This window comes from Urocitellus parryii, chromosome 12 (assembly GCF_045843805.1).
Source record: "Urocitellus parryii isolate mUroPar1 chromosome 12, mUroPar1.hap1, whole genome shotgun sequence".
NCBI classification, from domain to species: Eukaryota; Metazoa; Chordata; class Mammalia; order Rodentia; family Sciuridae; genus Urocitellus; species Urocitellus parryii.
The window spans coordinates 102820529-102840017 of record NC_135542.1 but is presented as its reverse complement, the minus strand read 5'-3'; the positions used below and the strand labels follow the sequence as shown (position 1 = coordinate 102840017).

General features: G+C 35.4%; 1 protein-coding gene across 2 annotated transcripts in view; it reads left to right on the top strand.

The window, feature by feature from the left end:
* The first annotated feature begins 221 nt into the window (after nucleotides 1-221).
* Suclg1 (succinate-CoA ligase GDP/ADP-forming subunit alpha) overlaps nucleotides 222-19489 on the top strand; it is a 42776-nt gene continuing 23508 nt past the window's right edge. Inside the window, exons 1-6 of one of the 2 annotated variants that reach the window (XM_077791934.1) lie at nucleotides 267-341; nucleotides 6616-6799; nucleotides 8502-8605; nucleotides 13564-13680; nucleotides 16964-17176; nucleotides 17338-17395. In XM_077791934.1, the coding sequence (XP_077648060.1) occupies nucleotides 6745-6799; nucleotides 8502-8605; nucleotides 13564-13680; nucleotides 16964-17176; nucleotides 17338-17395 (547 nt within the window). In that variant the 5' untranslated portion in view covers nucleotides 267-341; nucleotides 6616-6744. Of the gene's footprint in view, nucleotides 342-6615; nucleotides 6800-8501; nucleotides 8606-13563; nucleotides 13681-16963; nucleotides 17177-17337; nucleotides 17396-19489 lie in introns of both variants that reach the window. The other variant, XM_077791933.1, reaches the window with a different exon arrangement.

The window sequence follows — 19489 nt, the reverse complement described above, 5'->3', positions numbered from 1 at the left end:
GCATAGGGTTTGCTCTAAGTTGCCGTTGTAGTTAAAGTTAACCAAACTCAATTTCAGGGAAGAGATAAATTATTATCTACACATTATATAGTGTGCTTCTTTTTATTCTCCACATAAGACCCATTATGTTCAGTGAATAGCCCTCTGTTGAGAGAAATTCTTTCAGGCTATTGTTATAGCCACCCTCCTCTTCCTGCCTCGGCCCCTGTCAGGTCCCCGGGGGTCCTGGGAGTGTCATTGGGGGATGACCGCAGGCTTAGCCTCTGCAGCTGCCACCGCCACCATGGTCTCCGGCAGCAGCGGCCTAGCCGCCGCTCGCCAGCTGACGCGCGCCTTCCTGCGTGAGTCGGGCCTGGGCTCTGTCTTTCTGACCTTCGTGCTTCCTGGCCCCGCCGAACATAACGTCCAGGCTCAGGCCACCGCTGTCCCTCCGGGGCGGAACCTTGGCCTGGGCGAGGAAGCCATTGGGGGCCCGAACCTCATGTGGACCCTTTTAGGGTGGAGGGAGTTTTGCTGGATAGGTGGGCCAGATGGCCACCTGGGTGGCTTAGTCAGGATTCGGGTCTGGGAGCTTAGTAGACCTGGGATCATGCTTTTGCCTCCATGGTGACAAGTGGCGAGTTGGAGGTGGCGTCTAGACTGGCCCTATTTGGAGCTAAAGGTGAAGAGGTCTAGATAAACTCAGTTGGGAGAGTGAATGTCTGATTTTGAGAGGTAGGGGAAGAGTATGTCGGTAGGAAATTGGAGAATTGAAAAGAATTCGAATTGTTCGTTCTGTGGATTGTAGGGTCAGCGGAAAGGCGTTTTCTGCATCCCGAGGAAGCAGAGGCTGGGTTAGCAGGGATTTTAACCAATTTATTTGCGCTGTCTCCATCCGGCAGTGTGCACACTTCATTTCACTTCCTGAAAATTTATCATTCAAGGTTGCTAGTCTGAGTAATGCTGACTGTTGAAAATTCTTGTCAGGTTCAAAGTCTCTGTGTTTGGTGGATGGGTGATTGTAGAAAGAAACTTTAGAATCAGTCACATCAGGGATTGGCTAGTCCCTTTACAGTGTGTGTTATGACTCTAGGTTTTTTTCTTAGTAGTTTTTTCAACCAATGTTTCAAACCACGTGCCAATAATACCATATTTTAATGGATTGGAGGCATTGCCACTTATAAGGTTCACCATTATTTGGCCTACTATTAAACAGTGTAAACAATTGCTAATTGAAATTGTGAAGTGATTGCTTATCAGATACATCTTAACTTAAAAGATGTTAAAAAGTGGAAAAACTGTGTTTTAGAAATGATAATACATAGGATGATTTGTGTTCACTGCAGAATTTATATGAAGTACCTCATTTAAACTAGACATTCAGTTAAAGTTTTTCCTTACTTTCTTGTTTCCACCTTGCTTCTAACTTAATTCTTTTCTTGAGAAGATTGTATTCTAAAAGTGTGCAATAACGAGTGTGTACTCAACAGCTACACTTAGTTACCAAATTGCTTGAGGACAAAGGTCTGGCTAGATAACTTTGGCAGGTAGGAAAGAGTTGGGCTTATTTGGAAAAGTTTTATGGAATTCTTAGGAGGGTGTTTTAGGCAAAAGGAAAAACAAGCAAAACAACAACAACAACAAAAACCCCCCCAAAGATGTACCCATTAATATCTCTGCTCAGTAGAGTGTGAGCACCAAGAATGAGGTCAGATTGGATATAGGCCTAAATCAGCTTAATCTGCATTGGTTATGGGTTAGGATGTAGAAGGCCAGATGTGCAGCACAGCCACTGTGATAGGAAAACCCCGGAAGGAATTTGCCCACAGGATGTCTTTTTCTCTTGAGGTCTTGCTGGTCTGAGGGTCTGAAAGATCATACCCTTTAGTAGGTCTGTTGTCCTAACAGGAAAAAGAACATAGAGAAAGAAAGAAAGTGTGTCTAAAAGATCTGGTTCCTCAACCCACCCTAGCAGCACTTAACAGTGAACTGAATTTTCTTCCTAGATCCTTTTTGAGACCATCCCATCTAGCTTTCTGTTGTTGGAGTGCTTGAAACATCTAAATCATGGGATTAACCTGTTTTTAAGGCCCTGGGAGGTCTTAGATCTAAACCAAGATACCTCCTATATTAGAGGTGGGGTTACAAATGGCAGTGTTTCTTGTATAAAAACCTCTAAGTCAGTATGCCATATTTCTAAGCCTATTTTCATTCCCACTGGGAAAATAGCCACAACATCACCTGTCAAACTTTTTTCCCCCCCTTTCTTTTTTTTTTTTTTTTTTAATGGTCATAAGTCTGAGGTTAAAAGAACTAGAGATGCCAGGGAATTTTATTCCCTGTCTCTTAAGTTTCAATTGGTAGCACATTATAGCTAAGGTCATACGTGTTGCAATATTGATTTTCGTTAAAAAAAAAAAAAAAAAAAGCACTCATAGATGCCTTCCAGATCCCTGTTGGAGGGGCAAATTAGAATGTTTAGAAATTCCTGTACCAATCCCCCACCCCCCCACTTCAGTTTTATACCTTGTGATAGAAAGGAAAGTTGAAGTGCGAAGAGAAAATAAGATGAAAGAGAAATATTTCTTCTATAAGAAAGCTTAAAATTTTTATAGTACTTTGAGGTTGAAATAGTGAAGTTTTTAAAAAGAAGTACAAAATCAGGTCTTTTTAAACATGTCAGGAGTTCCTGTAAATTGAGTCTTTTTAGAATAAATAGGAAATGAGAGCAATTATTTTTCAGTCTCAGAATTATATTTTAATGTCAGAAAGTGAACCTTAAAATTCAACTGGTCCCACACCTTTGTTTGGCAAATGAGGAAATAAATCCAGAAGGTTTCCTACGCAGTATCAGAAGGAGTACTAGAACTTGCAGTCTGTCCTTTCCACTTTTGTGGGCTGTGTGATAGTTTGAGCCTCCTTTTTTGAAGCTCTGATTTTTGGGGGGAGGGGGTATTCTCAGTGGTTTGTTGAAAAGGTCACAACCCTGCTCAAAGTTACCACTTAACTTTTCATGTGTTTGTCAAATTGTATAGGTCTGTTTTTTTGAATTGGGGGAGCATTTAAAAGTGTAGTTTAGAAAAGGAGATACTCACAGTAATGTTTCTGATTCTAGTATTTTTTCCCTATGGACCAAATCTTTTATTTCAGAAAGAAAAAAAAAAAGATGCAAAAGTGTAATGTAGCCATGAAAAAGTGATTTGATTTTCCCATCTCAAACTTGTTTCATAGAGAATATTGAAAATCATCTTCTTAAGTACAAGGGAACAATTTTATTTCACCAGAGGATAGACATTTTGTTATCTTAGACCCACATTTTTTTTCAATAATTGCTTTATTAGTACAGAAGAACCCTCAATAGAATTTACATAGTGATAAAAGTTGTTTTTACCCCCAAAGTGAGAACAATTATTCTTTATACAGCAAAAGAGAAAGATGAAAATCCCTTCATGTTATAATTCAACTAATATTCGTAGTTTTTATTGGAACATTACAATTAAGACATTAAATTATAAACTCATGGTACATTTGGAAATTAAATTACAAAATAATAAAAATATTTTTAAGGTGTGATGTGCCAACAAATTTTAAATTTTTATCATTAAGATTTAAATTTCAGTTTCAGATTAGAAAAACAGTTTGGTTGATTTTGTAGTGTGTATAAAGGTTAAAAGGACAAGGGAAGAAGAACATGTCTGTAAATAAATTACTTCACAGAAAATTTTTTAAATCAAAAAAGATCATTAAGTTTTTTCACAAATTAATGTTAAACCTGTTGGCACAACATAACATACAGAAAATACTTACATGATGAGTCCCTTTTTTGTTTAAGCCATCAGCAGCTTTACTAACAGTAATACTTCTTTATGTATATATTAAAGTAACAATGTGTTACGGTTTAGCAATTATATATATTAAAGATTTGAAAATTAATGTAGAGATCACCACTTATTTGCACATTATAATTCCCACCCCCACCTCCCCTAGCTTATTAAGAAATCAAACAAGTACATTATTTGGATACTAATTTATCAATATTTAAACTATATGAATTATATGAATTCCTTTTGACTAATTCTTTTATAAACACTAGGAGCATATAAAATACCATCTCTGCAAAAATGATCTCCAATCAAAATCTGTAAAAAAAAAACTTTTGAATATAATACATTATTTTTCCATGTTTAGTCAAAAGAAATATATCATTTACAAAAATATTTAAATCAAAAAGTTAAGCCAATATGAACATTTGTCTTTTGAAAAGTAATCTTCACAGCAGACAAATCTACTGAAGCAGATATCTAAATTGGGGAATGTAACTCATACTGTAGTTCATATACTTATGTTCTGAAATAGAAATCTAACATTAAATATTGCCAGTAAAACAACTATACACTAAGAAAAAAAAAATCACTGTTTTTATTTCTTGTGCTGATGAACCCTTACTCTTACCAAGAGATACCTTCCTAGGTCTCCAAATAGTGAACCACACAACTTCCCAGAAATAAAACTTTCCTAATTCACATACCTCTTCCAAAGCTTATAGTTCAATATACACAAATTCCAAAATTTAACTAAAGAAACAAATTATAAACACATCATTAATACATATTTAAATATACTCTCAATATAGAAGTATTTTCTTTAATAAATCTTGGGTTGTCCTCTAGAAGTGACCTGTCTCATATAAAAAAGGCTGTGATCCCTTGGTTTTGCTGGCAGAAGAGGTAGTGCATGCATGACAGAATTTATCAAACATAATCAAATACTTCCCAAAGTCTAAAGCAAAATTAAGTTATTGATGTTCTGAAGATTTCCCCAACTTCTCTTTTGATACAAATGTCAAAACTTTAAAATGGTGATTCATGTTCAGAAGTATAAGAAACCTTTGAAAAGCCATTACCTCAAGATCCAGAGTCATCTGAATCACTATCATGGAGTAAAAGAAACTAACACCATAAAAAGTGTGAAAGGGTTTTCAATTCATTTTTAAGACTGTCAGTAGTTCAAAACCTCTATCATTTCTTTAACAAACTAACACTTCCAAATATGTAGAGACAGTAAGATCTGCCACATATAAATCTATAGATCCACATTTTTTTTCTAAAATTAGGATCTATCTTATAATTGATGTTATCTTACCAATATTGGCAGTATTTTTTCTTTTTTACTAGTACTGTTAATAGTGCTTTGTGAAAACCAGTGATGTTTTAGATTTGATGAAATATGGTATTTACAATCAATGAATATATAATTTTGTATTTGAATAGTAGGTTGTTTGGATTTGGGGGTAAGTGACAGCTAAATTATGCTGCTGTATTTTAGGATACTATACGTGGGAACCACATGAGCCTGTAAATTACATATGCATAATACATATGGTTAATGCTAGGATTTATACACATTTGAGTGTATCCCCCAGGCATTTATGGGCCAAATGCTCATTCCCCAGTGTGGCCATGTTGAGAGGTGGTAGCACCTTTAAGAGGTTAGGGCTATTTGAAGGTAGCTAGGTCATTGGGGGCACCACCCTAAGAATAGATTAATGTTAGTCTCCTGGAGTGAGTTCTTGAGACAATGGATTATTATAAAGCAAAGCAACCCTGTGTGCTTAGCCCTTTCTGCATGGGGCTGTTTTCCTTCTTACTTCTCTGTAATATTATGATGTAGCCAAGGGAGCCTTTACCTGAAGCATAACAAATGAGGAATTTTAGAGTGGAGTTTTGGCCACTGTAAGCTAAGTAAGCCTCTTTTCTTTATAAATAGCTAGCCTCAGGTATTTTATTATCAAGAAAATGGGCTGATACAGTTAATAAGTATACATTTGTTAAATTCATGAATATATGCATAAATAAATTAGTAACACAGACATAGTTTAAGTCGTGAGTTAGAGAAGGAGTATTTTCACTAAAAGAATCTCAGGTTACCGGTTAGGAGCATGGTACTAGTCTATACAAGGCCATGGTATCTGTTTAGCCATAGATTGCAGTATTAATCCCACCATACATCTTTTAAGTGGTTGCTATCTAGGGGAAATAGGACTCAGTTATGCCTAACTAATATAAATTCACCACCCCAGTTGAAAGCACATCTCTTGTAGGCTACTCAGTCCCTTTATTTCAGCATCTTTTTTGCAGGTTGTGTTTTTGTAATTTTGTATTTCTTTGTTAATATTTAGCTATTACACAGCAAGAAACTTCAGGTGGATAGAGCCCTACCTAGTCTAATTTACTCATGAATCCCTAGCACATGGCAGATAGCTTGCCACCATGAACATTTCAAAACAGTTTTATCTGCTCATTTTTTATCAGTAAAAAATAATGATAATAAAATAAGCCATTAGTGATATAGCATTTAACTGTACTCTAGGTGTTGTTTTACATATTTTCTATATTAACTCATTTTAATTCTTACATTGGCCAATGTGGTATATATTATCATCCCCATTTTTAGCATGAGGCTGCACCTTAAAAATGTTTCCTAATTAAAAACTTACAAGTATATTTGTGTGTGCTACACATATTTATATTTATACATAAACATTTGTATATAGAGTGTATGTGAGGACATATTTAGAACATTTCTGGTTGGACTTATTTGATTTTAAAATATGAACTATATTTTTTCTCTTTTTAGGAAAAGATTTACCTTTGTGCTCATGTAGGATTTTGGGAGTGTACCAAGGCACTTTGATTCTCAATCTTCAGGCATCATCTCATATTAAGATCACAGTCTTCTTGTGGGCAGCTGTTATTCCATTTACAGATGGGAAGACCAAGGCTAAGGGAGATCAAAAGATATGCCCTGGGTCACATTGCTGGTGAGCTGTAGAGCCTAAACGCAAGCCCTGGCCTGTCTGATTCCTGAGATAATGTTCTCAGCTGCTCCTGGGTCACATTACCAAGGTTAGGCTGACCAGTTTCTAAGAATTTGAAGAGAAGGTGATGCTAGTTTATCCTCTAAAGTTGACCCAGAATGTGGCAGCTATAGCCCTGACCATCAAAATATAACTGGTGGCCAAGTTCAGGCCTTGCCCTGATATTTAATTTAAAATGCTTATTTTATCATTATTAGTAAAATTAGACATCTCATCATATGTTGATAATACCATTTGTCATCAGTTATGTTTCTTGTTTATGGCCTTTATTGGTTTGTCTGCTAGCTTAGGGCAAGTATAATCTCTGATAGCACTGACTGGGTGGGCCCTAGTGTACAGATGTGTGGGGGCAGTCTCTTAGGCCATAAATACTATTGTGACCTAGGGTCAGGTGCTTGCTGTGCCCACTGTGCCAGTTCTTGACCCCCCCATGCCCTCCACCCCACACCCCTGACACCCGCTCCTCAACCCCTGCAGCGTAGTCTAGTCTAAGAATAAAGCTGTTACCTAGTAGTTCCGTGTGCACTCAGAACACTCCTCTTCTGGATGGTAAGAGTGAAAGCTGGGTCTTTCTGTACCCTACAGGTGTGGGGACTCCAGGTACCTCTGCTGGAAGCACATATCAATGTTCTTTTAGTTGTGGCACCTGAAGTCTGAAGATTTAGGAGGCATGAGGTAGCCATTTATAGTGATTCAAAGCAGAAAGCATTGGGTGGGTCCTGGAGAAAAATATGATAAGATATTTTTTGTTCTGGAGCTAGCTTTCTTGGGCTACTCAGCAGTAGATAGAAGGCTTGGCTACTTTGAAAGTAGCCCTTGAGTGGTGGGTTGGTGGTTCTAGTGGAGGTTTAGAGGGTAGCCCACAAATTTAAAGTAACGTGTGCCTTTTCCTACTGATTTTTGAAGTGGGAGGAGTTGTTGTAGTAAGTTTTCCTTGAGGTAGGATGCTGAAAATTAAGTACTTTTTTTTTTTCTTTTTAAACAAGTTTCTTCTTCTCTCATCTACTTTTCTATTTATTTTATTTTCCCTGTTTCTTCTATAGTGGGTTATTGAATCTTGCACTAGAAAAGATCAATTTAGGTGATTTTGGGTTATATTTTAGACAAACTTTATTCTACACCTTAACATTTAATATATTGTTATTGGGGAATGAGCATTAGAGTAGTTCTTATTCATAGTTTGTGACAAAATTTGCCTCTTAGCTTACTTATTATTTATAGGTATTAGACTTTTAAAAGTTAGGTCCAGTGAGAGCTTGTGACTATTTTGTAAACATTATTAGTGGGGATAATAACTAGTTTCAGTCCCTGGGTTTAATCTGAGTCATTAGTCTTTGAACCTCAGTTTTCTTTCTAAGGAATGACAATGAGAAACTTCATCTTTTCTTTTTTAATTTCTTTTTCAAGATTGTAGCTTTTTCTCGATAAAGAGAAGATCCTGGAGAATAGAGTAGGGCCTTTTTTGTTTGTTTTTATAATTTATTTATGTGGTCTGTGTGTCTCATTTTAAAAGTGACATTTAACTTTACCATAATGACAGTACAGCTCTTGCATTAGAGATTTTGTGTGTATGTGTGACCAAGTTAAATTCATTGTTCAAAAGTTTGGAAAAATTCTAATATGTCATATTTTCTTTACTTCTCAGTGCAACAGAATGCAATTCGGCATTGTTCCTATACAGCTTCCCGGAAACATCTCTATATTGATAAAAATACGAAGGTCATTTGCCAGGGTTTCACTGGTAAGCAGGTATGTGTGTGTAGATTTTTATTTAAAGTGTAGATTCAAAAATACAAAATAATTTTGCTACTTTCTACTTTATTTAAAATTGATTCACTCAACAAGTTTTTGTTTTGTGTGTGTGTGTGGTGTTTTTTTGTTTGTTTGTTTGTTTGTTTTTTGTTATAAGGAATAGAACCTAGGAGCACTTTACCACTGAGCTATATCTCCAATTCTTTTATTTTGAGACAGGTCTCTCTAAGTTGCTGAGGTTAGCCTCAAACTTGTGATCCTCCTGCCTTAACCACCTGAGTTGCTGAAATTACAGCGTGCACTGGCTGCTATTTTCTACCTGTAATAATATATGATTGATGCAGAAAAATTTGTTGTGCAGAAATGGGATTGTATTTTAGGAAGAGGTGCCATAGTTAGCCTGTAAGATGAAAATTGTGTTTAAACTTCCTTGAAAATGCATAGAAGTAGGCTATGTTGGAGACTCAACACCCTATTCCTCCAGTGTTGAGAGAGGTCACTGTAGATTGCTTGTGACTAGGTCTTAAACAAGATAAAGTAGATTACTTGTGTCTAGGTCTTTGTACACAGAAATATCCATTTTTAAACATGAAATCCACATTCAGTGTGAAGAAGTACATAAACCCAGGGTGCCTTTCAGAAACAGGCAGAGGAACCAGCACACTGACTTTTTCCCATGTTATAATCTCTCTGGCACAAACTTTCATCAAAGAAGTCAGTAGGCAGAATTGCTTACAGTATTTTAATTTGTTTGCCACTTATATTTAGACTCTCTCCCTCTTCCCTGCTTATAGCATGAATTTAAATAAATCTGTGATGTGATTCTGTAATGAAATACAACATAAGAATCTCTTCTTCTCCTTTCTTATGGTTCTATTCACCAAGAATTCCTTCTGTAAATAAGTTGGTCTGTGTTCTTCCAGATATTTTTCTTAAAAATACAAACATTTATACCTATATTATTTGTATTTTACAGAGTTTATATTACAGAACTGTGTATGGGTATAGCTGAATTCCAATTAAACTTAATTTGTAAAGCCAGATGGCAGGACAAATTCCACAGACCATAGTTTGTCAACCCTTATCTAGAGGGTGATAACTAAATAGCCAGACATTTTCTGAGTATCACTTCTACATATACATTCTAAGGGAAGTAGATGCTCATGATTTGATTTTAATTTGTCATTCTCTTCTAAATTACATTCAGTCTATTTTTGCATATATATTTTATCTATCTCTCTCTATATATTATTAGCATATAATCAAATGCTTGATAAACACAGATTTGTCACTTAAGTTAATAATACATATTTTGTTTTTCTATTTGCTAAACTTTGTGTGATCTTATGCCATTTTGACTTCTGAGCTTTTTTGGTAAGAACATTTCCTATGGTATAAGCACTATTTGGAAACATGTTTACTTTCTAAAGTAGGTAACGATTTACCTAAATATTTAAAACTAAGGTCATTTTCATTATCTTTCAGTTACCTGCAATCAGATGTTTCTCACTCACTTTCCTAGTTTGGGGTTTTTAAAGTGATTGAGAGCCTTAATTGCCAGTTAGATTTGTTGATTGAAATTCTATTATTATAGAGGTTATAATAAGGTGTGAAAGTTAGAGCTTACCTCCACTGGAAAAGGAAGTCTTCAATTCTCTTTAGTTCTTTCTTTAGTACACACATTGTTCCATATATGAAAGAGTATTTATTGTTTGTTTTATGGAGTAGATTCTATAAATAAGTTGGCCTGTGCAGTGCACATTTCTAGTGGGTACCATCTGATTTCTCTAGCTTTTATGAGCAAAATAACTCCTATTCTTAACTGTACACTAGATGCTGTTAATGGAAAATTAAGGAAAGTACGTTACATATTAAATGGATATGCTCTCTGTTTAGCACCATTTTTAGGCCTAAAATTTTGGTTAATTTGAATTTACCTAGTAGTGTAGTCTAGGACAGTGCTTCTCAAAACTATCTGAAGTAAAAGATTGGTTTAGGTGGTTGTTTTTAATTTCTATCTAATGTGGATCAGTACTTTTGTAAAAATATAGTAAGAGTTGCAGCAGTGTCACACTGCTATGTTTACAAACATTTTCTTTTTTAAAATTTTTTTTTTAGTTGTTGATGTACCTTTATTTTATTTATTTATATGCAGTACTGAGAATTCAACCTAGTGCCTCATGCATACTAGGCAAGCACTCTACCACTGAGCCACAGCTCCAACCCTTAAGAACATTTTCTGCTTTACTTTTTAAAAAATTTTTATTTATTTATTTATTTTATGCTGGGGATTGAATGCAGGGGCACTTTACCACTGAGCTATATCCTCAATCCTTTTTTAATTTTTTGTTTTGAAACAGCGTCTCACCAATTTGCTTAGAGTCTCACTAAGTTTTTGAGGCTGCCCTCTAACTTGGGATCCTCTTGCCTCAGCCTTTCTAGTTGCTGGTATTACAATTGTGCACCAGCTGCCCTCTAACTTGGGATCCTCTTGGCCTCAGCCTTTCTAGTTGCTGGTATTACAATTGTGCACCACCTTGCCTAGATTTTTATTAGATTTTTAATTTTCTCTTTCCCTCCCTTCCTTCCTTGGATCATTTTCTTTTTCTTTTGTTTTGCTTTTGCTTCCTTGCATACTAGCAAGAGTCTGCACATCATACTTTGAATAGCATTGTTTTAAGAGAAAGAACACTGGCCTGTTGTTCTTTCTAAGACTCTGTCACTTTGTTTAAGTTTTATTTCTTAAATAATTAAGAACTTGAATAGTTGGCTCAGCATTTTTAGGTCCCTGTAGAATGACCAGACAGACTCATTTAGTTTTCAATAACTATTTATTGAGTACCTGCTGTATGTAATTTAAGTGCCTTGTTTCAGTGAACAAAATAGAATTTTTTTTTTTATGGAATTTAAGTTATAGTTGAGAGAAATTCATCAATGAAATCCATGAGTGAATTTTGTGGTCTGTTAGAAAGTATTAATTGCTATGGAAAAAACAAACCAGAGAAAGGAAAGTGTATGTGGAGTTTTGGTTGGAATGGGGGAGAAGGAGATTTTTACAGCAAGTGGTCAGGGATAGCTTGATTTCAGGGATAGCAAGATCTAAAGATGATGTAGAAGTGAACTGGTTGGATAGGTAAGGAAATGTATTCCATGGAGAGAGCATAGCAAGATCATTAGGCAGACATAGCCTGCCACGTGTAAGCTATAAGGGCAGTGTGGCTGAAGTAAGCAATGGGAGAACAGTAAATGAGGGCATTCAGATAAGAGGTTCTGTTGTGGGAGACAGGTTGTATATTAACTTGTAAACCAGTATAAGAGTTTGGCTTTGGCTTATACTATGAATGAAATGAGAAAAGACTGAAGGGTTTGAACAGAGGAGTGATATGGTCTTCCTTACATTTTAACAGGATCACTTTGGTTGCTATGAAGAACAGATTCATAGGGGACAAGGTAATGATCTGTTGAGTTAAGGTGATTTGAATTTACCTAGTAGTGTAGTCTAGGACAGTGCTTCTCAAAACTATCTGGAGTAAAAGATCGGTTTAGGTAGTCATTTTTAATTTCTATCTAATGTGGATCAGTACTTTTGTAAAAATATAGTAAGAGTTGCAGCAGTGTCACACTGCTATGTTTACAAACATAGGTGGTAGCTAGCACTAGACGGGGGAGAAGTTGTTGATTATGTTTTGAAAATGGAACAGTAAGATTACTAATGTATATAATATGTGATATAAGAAAGAGAAGAGGGGCTGGGGATGTGGCTCAAGCGGTAGCGCGCTCGCCTGGCATGCGTGCGGCCCGGGTTCGATCCTCAGCACCACATACCAGCAAAGATGTTGTGTCCGCCGAGAACTAAAAAATAAATATTAAAAATTATCTCTCTCTTTCTCTCCTCTCTCACTCTCTCTTTAAAAAAAAAAAAAAAAAGAAAGAAAGAGAAGAATATAGGATAACTTTAGCAACTTTGGTCTGAACATTTGTATGGAGTGAAGTTGTTATTAACTGAGATGGGGTAGATTGAGAAGGGGAGTGATCAGGAACTCAGTTTGCTGCATGTTAAATTTGAGATGTGGAGATGTTAGGTTGGCAATTGACAATGTAAGTATGGAATTTAAGACAAGGGTCTTGGTTAGATATATAAGGGTGGGGAGTGGTAGGAGTCACTATACATATGTTATTTATTTCCCTGATAAGAGATGATATCACCAAAGGCACACATTTAGATGAAAAAGAGAAGGCTAAGGAGAGAAAAAGAAAAGAAGAAAACCAGGGAAAGTGAGCCCCAGAAGTCAAGTGAAATGAATCTTGCAATCCCTGGAGCCATTTTTGTTGTTTCAACTGGACAGGTTTGCAGGGAGGGTATACTGGCACCCAATGGGAAAAGACTAGGAATGCTGGTAAATATCTTACAAAGTGCAGGATGATCTCCCATGACAAAGAATCATTATGTCCAAAATATCAATAATGCTGTGATTGGCAGCTCAAAAGACTAAATCAGCAGGATTGCAAGTTTAAAGTTAGCTCAACAACTTAGCGAGGCCCTAAGCATCTTAGCAAGACCCTATCTCAAATAAAAAATAAAAAGGACTGGAGATATGGCTTAGTGGTTAAGCGCTCCTAGGTTCAATCCCTGGTTCAAAATACTGCTGCTACTACTACTAATGCTTTGGTTGAGGAGGGAAAGTGAATGGATAGGGAAATAAAGAATGATGGGTGGACACTGTTAAAGACTAACTGATTATTAACTTAAAGAGAGAAAGACCGTTTAAATAGCTATTTTGGCTTCACTGACACCTGTTTTGCTCTGAAGTGCAAAGCTGAAATATGGATATGTGTTATTACCTGAGAATAGTTAACTTGTTTATTTTTCTTTTCTTAAGTTGCTAAGATTGCCTTTGCTTCTCTATAGGCTTCCTGGTCTACCTCTTCATGGATCTTTTGCTTTTTCTCCTCAGGGCACCTTTCATAGCCAGCAGGCATTGGACTATGGCACCAAACTTGTTGGAGGAACCACTCCAGGGAAAGGAGGGAAGACACATCTGGGCTTACCTGTCTTTAATACTGTGAAGGAGGTAATTAATGGTACATGAGTTTGGCAAGAAAAGAAAAACAGGGGAATAGACAGAGATCTTAATTGTGTCCCTTTTGGGATGGTCATTTGCTATTTTATACTCAGGAACATGAAGAAATTTGAATTGTGGTAAAAAACCAAGATGTCATTTTGGCTTATAGGCACGCATCATCTGTTCAGGGAAAAAAGCATCGTGGCCTGGCTTCCATTTGGCTTTTTATTCTTTTCTTATTTTTCTTCTAGGATGATAGTAGTATAAATGTCAGCAGTACCTCTGAGTACTTCATGCACAATGCCCAATTCAGGCCTCATCACAATCCCCTGAGGAACTTGCAGTTTTCATCCCTGTTTTAAAGCCAAGGATGTTACTAATGTGAAGAGGCTAAGGGTCTTACAAGTAGTCTCACAGGCTCAGAGTAAAAGAAACTGAATTATAAAGTCAGATTGGCAAATCACAGGGTCCTACTTCTCTAAATCGCTGATTTCTTAGTAATGAATTAAATTAACCTTTAGGTCTTTGTTACAAAACTAATATGTGCTTATTATAAAGTGTAGATAAAGCTAACTTAAGTTAATATTATGTTTTCCACAGCTCAGATTTTGCTGCTTTAGAGGACTAATTTAAGCTCAATGTGTCTTCCAGTCTCTACTTTTATCTGAATTTATATAAAAATTACAGTTTTTTGAAAGAAACCATAGTACAAATTCTTGGGTTATTTAATAAAAAATAATTATAGGGAATAACAATACCTAAGATTGGCATATGGATCAATCCTAACTGTATTCCTCTCCTCTTCTTAGCAAAATTTAAAGGTATATCTTAAGGTATTGCTTTTTTTGAAGTACAAATTTACAGACCTAATCTCTTAGGTCTAAATACTGGCTGAATAGAGGATACTCTTAATCCTGAAATGCAGAAAAAAGCAAGTATCCTTCAAATTGAAATTTTTCGTTTTACTTTAAGCTAGAATATAGACTGTAATATGTGTATGTATTCAAGTGTGCTGTATTTAAATTAAAAAAAATAAAATAAAATATTAGAAATCATTCTGTAGAGGAATTATTTAGATTTTTTTTCTTCAAATTAAAAATTTTTTTTCCTTTTAAATTCTATTGTGGCTGACTGTAACCTCAAAACAGAGAGAAGAGATGGTTCGTCAGAATTCTTTGAGACAGACTTTTCTTTTGTCATGGACGTTTTTTAAAAAAAATAAAGTTTTGTTGCTAAGCAATTTATTTGTGATTCCTAGTGACACAAGTAGATGTGGCATTTGGAATGTTCTGTAAATTCTTTGACAGATGTTTTTTATTTCTTACCTGTTCAGTTCTTAGAAAGAATTTTCTGCATGAGTAGGAATGATACTTTTCATCCAGTCTGATTTCTCATCACATAGTACTTGTCACTGTCTAACTTCTGGCAGTATTTGTAACTCTTAGAGTTGAGAACTATCATTTTTCAATAAATTATGCCCATGATCTGACTTCTTTTTGGTTCCAACCTAGTTCATATTTCTTTACTTTTGTTCACCCACTCCATCAACATCTTGAACAGAGTTTTTAAAAAATTATTTATAAAACTGGCATTATTTGTAGATGATCTATCAACATCCTTGGTAGTTTTTCTTCTGTCATAGTCAAGAAAGTTTTTATTAGGAATGTAGTAGAGAAAGCTCTTTGATATCTGGAAATGTGAGGAATTATTCAGGGATGATTCTTGAAGATATTATCTTTTACTTCTGTCCCTTCTTCTAGTTGAACTGGTATGTTCTTTAGCTTAGTACTCATATACATCACATGGCACAGCCTTACAAAATTCTTTGATTTCCATTTTGATTCAGCAACAGTTTTATCATTTATGTGGAGATTCCTGCTATAATAGACCTGAGTGGATACTTTGGGATCAGGTATACCCAGGATTAAATCTTATCTCTGCTGCTTCCTTATGTGACCTTGAACAGTTCTTTAATATATCTTGGCCTCAGCATCTATCTTGATTTGTAAAATGGTGATACTAAGATTCAGGATTGTGATGAAGTCCTGCTACTCTTAGAGGGAAATTTTCAATAGTCTCTATCTTCAGGGAGCTTCTATTATAGTAGAAGACTTAGCTGCACAGAGAAGGGGGTAGAAGGATACCTTTGCATTGATATATGTAGATACTATGTAAAGACCAAATGTATAGACCAGGCTCATGTCCACAGAGAGAATAATGGTGGTCAAATTGGTGGCCTCCAAGTGCTTTGCATCGTGAAAGGTGACAGTGTTAAAATTGCATGTGCATTTTTGTGTAATTGGTATATTTCTAATAAATATGCATTCATAGTAGAAAAGGTAAGAAAACTTCATTCTTTTTGTGAATATTTACTGAGCGTATATTTTTTCTGCTTTTATTAGTTCACTGCAGTTACACATAATGTTGAGGTTCATTTTGACATTCAAGCATGGACTATAATTTGCTTCAATTTAATCCCTAGTACTTCCCCTTGTATATTTTTTCTGCTTTTATTAGTTCACTGCAGTTACACATAATGTTGAGGTTCATTTTGACATTCAAGCATGGACTATAATTTGCTTCAATTTAATCCCTAGTACTTCCCCTTTCCTTCTTCTCCTCACTTTCTTTCCTGTACTCTGCTGATCTTCCTTCTATTTATTTATAGTCTTTTAAAATTAGCATATTATGAATATACATAAAATTAGCACATTATGAATATACATAAAGGTGAAATTTATATATGTATGTAGGAAAATTTGGTCAGATTCATTCCACAGTTCCTCCCTTTTCCTGTCCCTCTTTCCTCCCCTTTGATTCCTTCCCTCTACTCCACTGATCTCTCTTCTGAATATAATATATTTTTAAACAGATATCTGTGAGCTGAGTTTTGAACATTTGGAGCTCACTAGTCCTTCTGGAGAAGTACAGGGGCTTTGTTAATGAATAGTATAATTTCTTAATCATGATAAATCTGGAATAAACAGGAATGAGGGGACACAAATGCAAGACAAGCAGTGCTTTTGGGTCTACTGACGTGCCATCATTTGAAGGAATGAGATGTCACAGAACCTTTCAATCCACAGTGGCATTCAAAGGAATTAGAGAAGAGGCTTTGATTGTGCTATTTTCTGACACTGTGAACTGGAGGATGGCAAGAATTAGGGCAACCTGTGTTGTCTCCTGGTGGCATTGTTTCCTGATCCCTAGACATCAATAAAATCATAGTATTGAATTTATATAATGTTTATGACTTAACCAATCATGAAGTGCTTTATGGTTAATGTTTCAGGCCAAAGAACAGACAGGAGCAACAGCTTCTGTCATTTATGTCCCTCCTCCTTTTGCTGCTGCGGCCATTGATGAAGCTGTTGAGGCAGAAATACCCTTGGTTGTGTGCATTACTGAAGGTATCCCACAACAGGACATGGTACGGGTCAAGCACAAACTGCTGCGTCAGGGAAAGACAAGGCTAATTGGGCCAAACTGCCCTGGAGTCATCAATGTGAGTGCAAAAAAAAAAAAAATAAAAAAGCTCAGATTTAGCCTCTTACAAAGCTAAACAGCTTTGAACCAGTCTAAGGGTACTTATGTATATGATCTATGATTTACAATTTTTTCTTTTTTTTTTTAACTTTTCTGAAACAGTGATTTATTTTCTTTCAGCCTGGAGAATGCAAGATTGGCATCATGCCTGGCCATATTCACAAGAAAGGAAGAATTGGTGAGTTAGTTTGTTACTTAATTGTAGATTTAAAACAAACAAACAAAAAACTCTGTGCTCCAAACTCTCAAAACTCAGAGAATTTGTACTCTGAAAATCAAATTTATTCTATTGATTAATTTAATTTAGTAGAATTTACCAAAGAAATTTTATAGTGACTCAATTCTATATCCCAAATGTAATTAATTTATTTGAGAAGCGGTTATAATTCTATAGAATCAGTAAAGATTTTGGAGTTTTTTAAAGATTATTTTCCTGTAAAACAGTCTGTGGACTCTTTCATATGTTTACATGTCAGTAGTTGATTATATAATAGTATTCTGTTTGTAGTTTTACTGCTGTTTATCTGATCTCTTGTAATGAACATCTGAGTTGTTCCTAGTTTTAAGCTTTATGAATGAAGCCAACATCTGGTCTGTAGGCTTTTTTTATGGACACATTTTCATTTCTCTTAAGCAAAATATCAAAGAATGGAATTGCTGAATCAGAGGGTTAAGTATGTTCAACTCTTTTAAGAAATTACCAAATAGTTCAGTGAACTAACTGGCTATATCATTTTATATTTTTACAACTAATGCATGATAGTTCCAGTTGTTTAAATGTTCACATTTAGTGTTATTGGTCTTTTTAAATTTCATTCTATTGGCATTCTATGGGCAGTGAAATGGAATCTCTTTGTGTTTTTAATTTTAGCATTCCTCGTGATTAATCATGTAAAGCATCTTTTCTTATGCTTTAGAGGATGCACATATCTTTTGCAAAATAACACTTCAAGTTTATTGCCTGTTATATTTTAGGGGTTGTCTTTTTATTGTTGATTATAAGGGGCTTTATAAATATTTTGGATATAAATCCTGTGTCAGATATATGTGTTGTGAATATTTTTTACCCTTAGTCTTCCAAGATCCTAAAAATTACTCTCTTAGATATCACAAACTTTTTCAAAATGCTTTGGGAAAATTGTCCTGCTGGTTGGTTAGCTCTTTAAGGAAATGGCCAAACTAATATTTCAAAGTTAGGTTCATTATGACTGTTTTTAGACTCTTCATAACTGTCACTAAGATACACTGTTTCTCTACCATAATGGATGATTACAGTGTTCTCTGTCTATATACCATGGCTCTTAAAACTAAATAATAATCATGATAGTAGGTAAATGTTGATGGCATAGTTTGCAGACTTGGGTTAAAGGTCATGATTTTTGTTTATTACTAATGTTTCTTAGAGCTGTCAGTCCTTCTGCCAGTAGTAAACTTGATAGCTTTGCTTAGGGACATTACAGGAAACTTCATAGGCCATCTGAACTCCACTGGGGCCTGATCCACATAGTCACTGATGTCCTATCCTAATACATGTTTCAATATTCTTTATATTCTTTGGTCTGCTTTTTTGAATGGGTACTGTTAATACTTCATAGCATTTGCTATGACACTAGGGGAAAAAAATAGCTACCTGTAGATCACTGTAGGACATTCATTATTCTTTTCATAATCCTGCCTCTATTTTCAATATTTGGCAATAGTACCAACCTTGATCTCAAGAGGAAGGAGAGTTGATTGTGGTGCATGCCCTCTTACAGTGCATTATAGTAACATTGGGGATAATAGTAAACCATTCAGTGGAAGAAATTGTTTCTACACACACACAAAAAAATGCTTATGGTTTCTTTGTGATAGATAAAACATAACATTTTGTCCTTATCTCCCAGTATTAAGGGTGACAGGAAATATATAAATACTGAGGCGATTTAGAGAAAGAGATTTTATTCCATCTGTTTGGGATGATCAGGAAAGACTTCTAAGAGAAAATAGCATTTAAGATTTTGATGTGGGCCTTGAAAGATAGTGAGAATTTTTATGAGATGGTCAAATGTTCCATTTTAAATAGAACAAATATGGAAAGATACAAAAGCATGAAGTGAGAAATAACCCAATACTCTTATAGAGTAGGGAAATAAAGGGAATCAAGTCTGGGAAGGGAGGCAGGGCCTGTGCTAGATTGTGTTAGAGAAGAGTTCCACATGAAGTGAGGCATTTTCAGGGAGAGACCTAGCTGTCACTCTTTGGTAGAATTCATCTGAAAGAATGACATGTG